This window comes from Panthera pardus, unplaced genomic scaffold, assembly GCF_024362965.1.
Source record: "Panthera pardus isolate Hobbes unplaced genomic scaffold, ASM2436296v1 HiC_scaffold_21, whole genome shotgun sequence".
In the NCBI taxonomy this organism is placed as follows: domain Eukaryota; kingdom Metazoa; phylum Chordata; class Mammalia; order Carnivora; family Felidae; genus Panthera; species Panthera pardus.
Window position 1 is genome coordinate 37,804,934 of NW_026526777.1, and position 8,736 is coordinate 37,813,669.

Below are 8,736 nucleotides of genomic sequence, written 5' to 3' on the forward strand. Positions count from 1 at the left end.
TGTATAAACAAAAGGAGCCTACTTCCTGTGGGAGAGGAGGAAAGAAGTTTGTGAAATCTTCACAATGAAGTTAACGGCTGTCATCAGAGCCTGAAACATGAGGAGAATTTTTACCTGGCCAAGAAGGGGCAGACTTGGCAAGAAAGCCACATGAACAAAGACAGAGATGTGACAGTGCACAGCTTGTTCAGGAAGCAGTGAGTAGTCTCCTGTAACAGGATCCTAAAGTAGCAGTACATGATATGACTGGAAAGGTAGGCTGAGGCCAAATGGCAAACTCTTATACAGAAAGAAGCTGCAAAGTGACTGATTATTAGTAAGCTTTCTATAATTCCTCAAAAGAACTGACTTGCAGGAGGCCCTTAGGGCAGTAATGCAGTCTATGATACCGTGTCCTCAGATCTCACACAGTGCTTTGGGTCAGTGGGGGTTCAGTAGATGATGTACTACCGGCCATGTTATATTTAAATCGAGGGACCATATAGTGACATACTGTGTAGCTGTTAAAAAGAATGCAGTGTGTCTAAGTTTATAGAGACATAGAGAAAAAAACACTGTTTAGAGAAAAGAAGAAATTGCAGAATGTGTGTATGTGGTGTGTGTTTGTGTAATAATCCATTGTTGGGTTTTTAAGATCTGATATACCTTTGTGTGGTAATAGGCATCTAGAAAATTGTAGGATGCACACGAGTAAAATGAGGTTGAAAAGAGGGTTTTTTACTTTTCGCTTAATTTCCCTTTGAAACTGAATTTTTTTTACCATGAGATTTTATTATCTTAATAATCTTATTACTATTTTTTTAAAAAGATTGAAATTTGGTGCAGAGTTTTGTTAACCTTCAAAGTTAATAAAATCTTCTCTTTGAAACCCCATGGTCCACTCCTTCCTCCATTTAACATCCTAAAGGAAGAGAAATGCCCCAGCTTTCCACCACATCAGATCTCCCTCTGACCCTTAGTAAACACTTCAGATGTCTGCTACTCAGGTATCAGAAACTTAGATACCTGCTTAGCCCAGGGCCCCGCTTTTCCTTCTCCCCTAATCCTGTGTTAGAATGTGCCTGTTCTAAGACCCATGCCATTTTAGGACTTTCTGCCTTAACCCTACCCTTCAGCCCACTCTCATGGAACTAATAACTGTAGGGACTGTGCAGTGACTGTTGATCTGTGCTGAAGAGTGAAACAAATGAAAAGTTTCTGTCCTCCTGAAATAATGACTAATCAAGCTCTAGAATATGAGAACTATCACCAGATGCTTCAGGGACAGTCCCTGTCACTAACTCTCCTTCTGTAGCACGTTACTCCAGAATGGGATTTTCCAGTAAAATGATCTTAATTGAAAGAGCAGTATCACTTTGGCCATTTCTGAATGTATAGTTGATGGGGAAAGTTTAGGCAAACGTCAGTTTGTAGAATTTCTCTGTCTCAAGGCAAAACTGCTTGATGAGTAAAAAGCACAGGGTAGAACATACAGGGTAACTAAATGACTGAAATTAGTGCTTGTGAATCTGTATTCTAGTGATTGTCTTGTGTCAGCTCATCCTAAATTCAGTTGCATATAAATGCAATTCAGTAATTAAACTGAATTAAATATCAGTTATAATTCAAAGAGTTTGTGACTTAGAAATAATTGATGGCCTTTCCTTGTTACTAGAGACAGGAACACTATTTCAGAAATCTAGAAAGCTCAGAAGGAAAGTAAGAAAATACAGAGTTGTCTATGGCGGGGCCAAAGTGGGAAGAAGCATGAAGTTTATAAGAATTTTCCTCAAGGGCTTGCCATTGCTTGTAAACAAGGGACAAGACACATAGAGAAGAGTTCTGTCCACTGACTTGCTTTACCGAGAGCAAGCATTTGGTTTTAGAAATGTTCTTTGGCATTCTTTGACTTGCGGAAAGTAGCCATTTATAAATTAAGGTGGAAAGCCAAGTGAGGCCTAATAACTTTAACAAGCAATTGGTGGGATTATTTCCTGTGGGCATTAAAAGCTCTCCATTTCACAGATATGGAAACTGAAGCAGAAGCAGAGGAGGTAAGGGGTTGTGTTCAAGTCAGTAGTAAATGGTCGTGCCAAATTTTAGACCAGTGCACTTATGTTTGGGAACCACTGTGCAGTGCCCCCCTGCCCTCACATTGCTCCAAAGCATATACAGGAATTGTAATGGCAACTTTACTTGTGAAAACAAAATATCATTAACAACTTAAATGTCTTGCTGTTACCTTAGAATACTTGGTAGCTAGTAAAAATTATAATGTACATCTATATTAATGTGGGGAACGTTCATTATATGCTAAGAAGCAGGTTACCGAATAGTATATACATTATGGTCTCTTTTGTATAGAAAAAATTTGAGGTGTATAACGTATATATCACATGCACAAGTATAGAAAAAATGCTGTAAGTGGTGTACCTGGACGCTTTAAAATTTTCCCTTTAATATTTCTATATTTTCTAGATTATTACAAGTAAATGTTTTACAACAGAGTGGTTGGGAGGCTGGCAGTTAGGAAAGGGGAAGGAAAATGCTGAAAGGGTGTGGTAAGAATCAAGTGATTTATGTAATCGACTCACTGGGAAATCCATTCCTATATGAGTAAGTTAGCTCTAATTTTCCTTGGTGAGAATTCAGGGATTTTCTATGGCTTTCTCTTCTGATTTTTGTGACCCTCTGTTCTTTTTCAGTAACAGTGACAAGTAGCCAGAGCACTCCTGCCAAAGCCCCCAGAGTAAAGAGCAGTCCATCTATTTCTTCCCCATCGTCAGCAGCTTGTGCTCCAAGCTGTGCAGGAGACCTCCCTCTTCCTTCAAATACTCCCACCTTCTCTATTAAAACCCCTCCTGCCAAAGCCCGGTCTCCCATCAGCAGAAGAGGCTCTGTGTCCTCGGTCTCTCCCAAGCCACCCTCGTCTTTCAAGATGTCCATTAGAAACTGGATGACCCGAACACCATCCTCCTCACCACCCATCACGCCACCTGCTTCTGAAACCAAGATCACTTCTCCAAGAAAAGCCCTCATTCCTGTGAGCCTGAAATCATCCCAAGCAGTGGCTTGCTCTGAGTCCAGAAATCGAGTCAAGAGGAGGCTGGACTCAAGTTGTCTGGAGAGTGTGAAACAGAAGTGTGTGAAGAGTTGCAACTGTGTGACTGAGCTTGATGACCCAGTTGAAAAGCTTCATTTGGATCTGTGCTGCCTTGCTGGTAGCCAGGAAGACCTTGGTAAGGACTCTCTAGGTCCTCCCAAACCAAGCAAGATTGAAGGAGCTAGTATGAGTATCTCAGAGCCTCCTTCTCCCGCCAGTCCTTATGCTTCAGAAAGCTGCGGAACACTACCTCTTCCTTTGGGATCTTGTGGAGAAGGGTCTGAGGTGGTAGGCAAAGAGAACAGCTCCCCGGAGAATAAAAACTGGTTATTGGCCATGGCGGCCAAACGGAAGGCTGAGAATTCATCTCCCCGAAGTCCATCCTCCCAGACCCCCAATTCTAGGAGACAGAGTGGAAAGACTTCTCCAGGCCCGGTAAGTCGGCAGTGGTGGGAAGATGCATTTCCTAACTTGAAAGGAGCCAGTGAGAACATAGGTTCTCTAACTTGAGGAGGTCAAGCACAAATCCCTTCTCAGAAGTCAGGATTTTTTTTTTTTTTTTTTCAGTAAATCTATTTATACCTAGGGTTGCCAGATTTAGCACATAAAAATTCAGGACAAATATTGTGTGGGACATATTTATACTAAAAATTCTTTATACTAAAAGGTTATTTGTTTGAAATTCAAATGTAACTAGGTGTTGCTGTATTTCATTATCTAGCAGCCCGATTTACTCCCATTAAAATCCCTTCCGTGAAGGTCCATACCACTCAGCCCTGGTGTCTGTTTCCTCAAAGCCTTCATCATGCTCTAATATATCAATTCAAAAATATCTTCCCTCTTCTTTGTTTGGCATTATTCCCTCCCCACCCAACCCCTGCGTTTTTTGTTTTTTTTTTCTTTTCCCCTTTCGCCAGCCCCTGGCAACCAGTTTTTATAGGTTCCCTCCCCTTTTTATAGATAAAGCTGACATTCATGGGCACGTTACCAACATCCATGAATAGATTTCCAGTTTGGTCATTATGGTTTATGATTATTTCAAATACAGTGAAACTTAGATACTTAAAGCAATTTAAATGCAGAATCCTTCCAGATTTTTATGATTTTCCCCCCATTTTTTTACCGTCACCTTGCTCACGCCAGTATTTTTGGCAATTCATCTATATCTATACTTTTTAAACATTCAGGTTAGTTTCACTTATCTTTTTAGGACTACTGTTTTCATTGACTGACACAATATTGAAGTTAAATAATTTCAAAAACACATATTGCTGCTAGAAATAGGTTTGTGAACCTTAAAAAGCAAATGACCTATTGAAATGGTGGAGGGAGAAGTAGCTATGAGCATCGAGTGAGTATGGGCACAGGTCAGAGGGACTAGAAAGCTTCAGGTAATCAGTTTGCAAGGGGCGGGGGGGGTAGGTTCACAAAGTTTCTGCTCTGATTCATAGTGGTTCTTGCTCTGTGTTAAGAAGGTGGTACAATGATTAAAATTCAATCTAAAAGCTGGAGAGCCTCAAGCCAGCTCTAGTTTAATAAGTGTTCATATCCCCCATCCTACTGTCCTGAAGCCTGTCCCATAATTTTAGGGAAAATAAACTAGAAATATTTTAAAGATTACTTAAAACACAGAATCCAACCAAGATCTTGCTACAGAACATGGGGGAAAAAAACAGCTATCAGGACTCTTTTCTTTCTTCTCCTAAAATTATCTTTGTATCTGTTTTTTGCCCCTGACCAAAATCCTTTTTTTCCAGAACTGATCTCAGCTGTGTGTTATCAGAAAAATAATTTCAGTGAAAAATTGTTTTCACTAATGTGTTCATTATAAAGGCTTTTAAAAATAGTGTGCCAGTCCCATATATTTCCGATTTTATAATTTCAATCTTTGAAGCTAAAGTTTCTTTAGAAGGTTTTTCTTCTTTATGTGCATAATGATAAGACTTCCTCAGAAAAGGGTAGCAGCTGCCATTTGAGTCCCTGTCCCATTTGTAAATTGGGGGGGGGGGTGATTTACTCATTTCTTTCAAAGAGGAGGGTTATTATAGCCTTTGGGTCTTATCAGGAGGTTTAACTAGTAAATATTTTCAGTTCACATGAAAAATCTATGCCTTCCATTCTTACATACATCTGTTAAATTTTTATTAAATTCAGTACAAATCAGCCAAAAGAGACATTGCCCTCAAAGTATTTGGAACTTGAAAGCTGGCTGACTAAATAATCAAATTTCTAGGCATCCCAACTTAAAATACCCTCTACTGATAACTTGCTGAAGTAACAGCTAAACTTTATCTTAGAAAATCTCTGAAATCTAAACTTTCTTTTTCTAGGTCACTATTACTCCCAGCTCCATGAGGAAAATCTGTACATACTTCCATAGAAAATCTCAAGATGACTACTGTAGTCCCGAACAGTCAACAGAATTATAGATTCTAATCTGAGTGAGTTAACTGAACTTTGGCCCCTTAAAACAAGACAAAAAATACAACAGAGTGATTCAGTAACTCTGATCTTTAAGAAAGCTACCATTCTTTCATTTTCAGAGAAAAATCGTTTCAACTCTGAAGCTTACCTACTCTGGTTCTAAACTTATATGCAGCTTCCTTGGGGTGAATGCTGTGTTTAAATTCCACAAAGTAAGTTTGTCACTCTGTAACATTTTGAATGAGTAGTCTTCACTTTTTAAATTATGCCTCTTCTCTACAATAATGACATCCCAGCTCATAGAGGCAAAAAGTAAGACTTGTCTCTTGTTACTCTGAGACTGTGGGTGCACGGTGGAAAATATCTGCTGGTCACAGCAGGAGGCCTGTCTGTGAAGGCCAAGTGCTGAAGAAGTCTTCTGCTGGGGACCCCTGGATCTGTGCTGCCTCAAACAAATATAATTTCATTTAAAATTTATATAATCTTTTCACTACACTTTTGGTTTTTTGTTTTGTTTTGTTTTTAGTATGTGTAAAAATGTGATGTTCAGATAAGTACATTTATATTGATTCAGTGTTAAAATACAGTCTTCTTAAGTTAAAATCATCTTTATTTTCAGAGCAGTGATAAATGTCGACGCTTTGGAGAAACTAGGAGAACAACACTAGAAACCTTTACTTGGCCTTTTTCCCCCAAATATATCTCCCATATGAGACTATGACCCTTATATTTTTTACTAAGCAATTTACTATGTAGCAACCCAACATCATGTTCTATAAGAGGTTATGGTTTTGCCACTTACTAGACAAAGATACTTATAAAATCAATAGTCCTGCATGGAAGCTGGGGTGTGAAATCATCTTCAGTTCTCTAGGGGCTGCAAGTTTTTCAAAATATAAGTCATCAGATTTTAAGAAAAAGTAATCATCTCTGATTGATACTTTTATAAAAGAAGATAGGTCTGAACTGAAAACCCAGAACCTAAAAAACAACTCTTGGCTTTTTAACTTGATTTTTTGGATTTTCTTCATGTATATATATGAAAAAAACAAAAAACAGTGACCCTCTAGAATAGCCCTGAGCTGAAAAGTCATGGAAATTTCTCTAGATATTTAATGTAGAAGATGTTTAGATTGACTCTAAGTTAATAGTGTACAGAATATCTTGAGCATCTTCTCCTTTAACCAACAGTTACATGTCGATCATCTTGAACTGAACTGTTGTTTTATATTTGTCCCCTTTATAAGCTCATAGAAACAAGTTCCATGTACTTTCTATGTGCTACATCCTTAGAAGGGACTCCCCTAACAATCATGAAACTTGATTCATTTTATCCATAACCCTGAGAAATGTGTAGAGTTTATTCATATTTTTGTCGTAATTTAAAAATCTGTTCTTAATGACAACTTTTTAATTCCTTTGCTTCCTATAAGTCAAGCTTGTAACAACCTGCACTACATATGTTGATTACGCGTGGTTTTCTCCAAGGAGAAAAATAAGTAAAGGGAAGCCACAGAATTGCTGTTTTTGAAACAAAGCACTCCATAGCATTAACTGAGTATTTAGGAATTCTACTTATAATTGGTGTTTGATTTTTGAATGTTAGGCTATGGGAAGGTGTTGCTTATGACCATATCTACTAATAATGATATCTGTCTCTTGCTTTGAACGCCAAGTGGGGGTGGGGGGGGGGGGGAGGATAACTAGATAATTACATTCTTTGTATCCTTGAACATCTAACAGCTCTGCTGAGTGAAATTGGGGTAAATGTGGCTGGCAGGAACTGTGCTGAGAGTCTACTGGCTGTAACACGTCCCACTTGGAAAACTAGTACTTCAAATGGGTGCCAAAGGTCAAATGTAATGAGATAATAATTATCCCTGCCTCTGTCAGTGTCAGACTTTGAGCTGATCCTGAATAATAAAGCTTTTTACCTTATCTGATATCCTTTTCTGAACTTTTTGCATTAACCTAGAAGCAGTCTACACAAAAGAACTATAGTAGTAATCAAGAATCCCTTCTACTTGTTCATTGAATAAAATTTGTTTATTCCCAAGGATATGATCTAGTTCAAGCTGAAAGAAGTTTTAATAAATATTGTCTTGCTTGGTCAGACCTTGAGCGCTTAAGATGGCTTGAATTACTTGATGAAGTAGGGTGGAGTGATGTAGTTCTTTTTCTAAACAAGTATTTCCAGCCCAAGCTTTTCCATTTGAATACACTCCAAGCATTATTGCTACAGTGCTGTATTAGAGTTTCCTTTGGCTGTTTCATCACAGGCCCATAATTTACTTTTGTGAGGGTTGACTAATTAGTCCTTTAAAATGTTTCCTTTAATCTGGGCTGCACATTTAACTGATGATAAATCAAAACCATCTGTAGCTATCCCTGTTGGACTGGCAGAGGGTGAGTTCAGCTCACTACCCCATCTCTAGCCCTAAAAGCTTAAAACTTCACTAAGACTTTCGGGAAACCCAGTATAGGAGGCATTTTTTTAAAACCTCAGCTGGGCAATATGGATGCCTGGAGATAACTCGTGTGTGTGTGTGTGTGTGTGTGTGTGTGTGTGTGTGTGTGTGTGTTGTTTAGTCCCCAGCTTGAAATTAGCCTATGGTCATGATCTTGTATAGGTCATATATCAGTTCAGCATGTGCTTTTTGAGAGCCTATCCTAGCAGATAAACTGCTACTCTCAGATCTATTTTTCCTGGACTTCCCTTCACACTGCTCATAAAGCAAAGGCTGAGTAGCCTCATAGAATGAGTTCACAACTAGGTAGCATGCGCAGCATTTTACAGCTGTGCATCAGAAGAGAGATTAGAGGAGAATGTCATGTTGGGGAAACTGAGTTGTCCTCCACATGGCAATTAAAGGGCTGAATATGGGTCCAGTGAGCTCTTGCTCATCAGCTCTCCCTACTTCTCAACAGGTCTCCATAGGAGGTTCTTTGGCTGCCTAGGTTTGGATCATGCCACATTGTGAACTAACTAACCATCACTCATTAAATTCTTGGGAATTATGGAAAACCCTGCTTTATGCATTATTAGCTCTTTAGATACTGGATAAAAGTTATGGGGAGGCCAAACACAACATTTTGCTGGACATGACGTGAGTCTAATGCCTCGTTAGATCTAGTGCTAGGAATACAAGCTCAGCATTGTTCTAAGGAACCCATTTTGTTGTCTAAAGTGGTAGAAAAGCCTTTTTTATTTCTGAGCTATGTTTAAATGC

The 8,736-nt window shown here is 38.8% G+C and overlaps 1 protein-coding gene across 3 annotated transcripts in view; it reads left to right on the plus strand.

Annotated features, from left to right (window-relative positions):
• Positions 1-7,449, plus strand: part of DTL (denticleless E3 ubiquitin protein ligase homolog) — a 42,142-nt gene extending 34,693 nt beyond the window's left edge. For 2 of the 3 annotated variants that reach the window (XM_019428941.2, XM_019428965.2), the window contains exons 14-15: positions 2,685-3,517; positions 5,413-7,449. In XM_019428941.2, the coding sequence (XP_019284486.2) occupies positions 2,685-3,517; positions 5,413-5,511 (932 nt within the window). In that variant the 3' untranslated portion in view covers positions 5,512-7,449. The remainder of the gene's footprint in view (positions 1-2,684; positions 3,518-5,412) is intronic. The other variant, XM_019428950.2, reaches the window with a different exon arrangement.
• Positions 7,450-8,736: the final 1,287 nt, after the last annotated feature.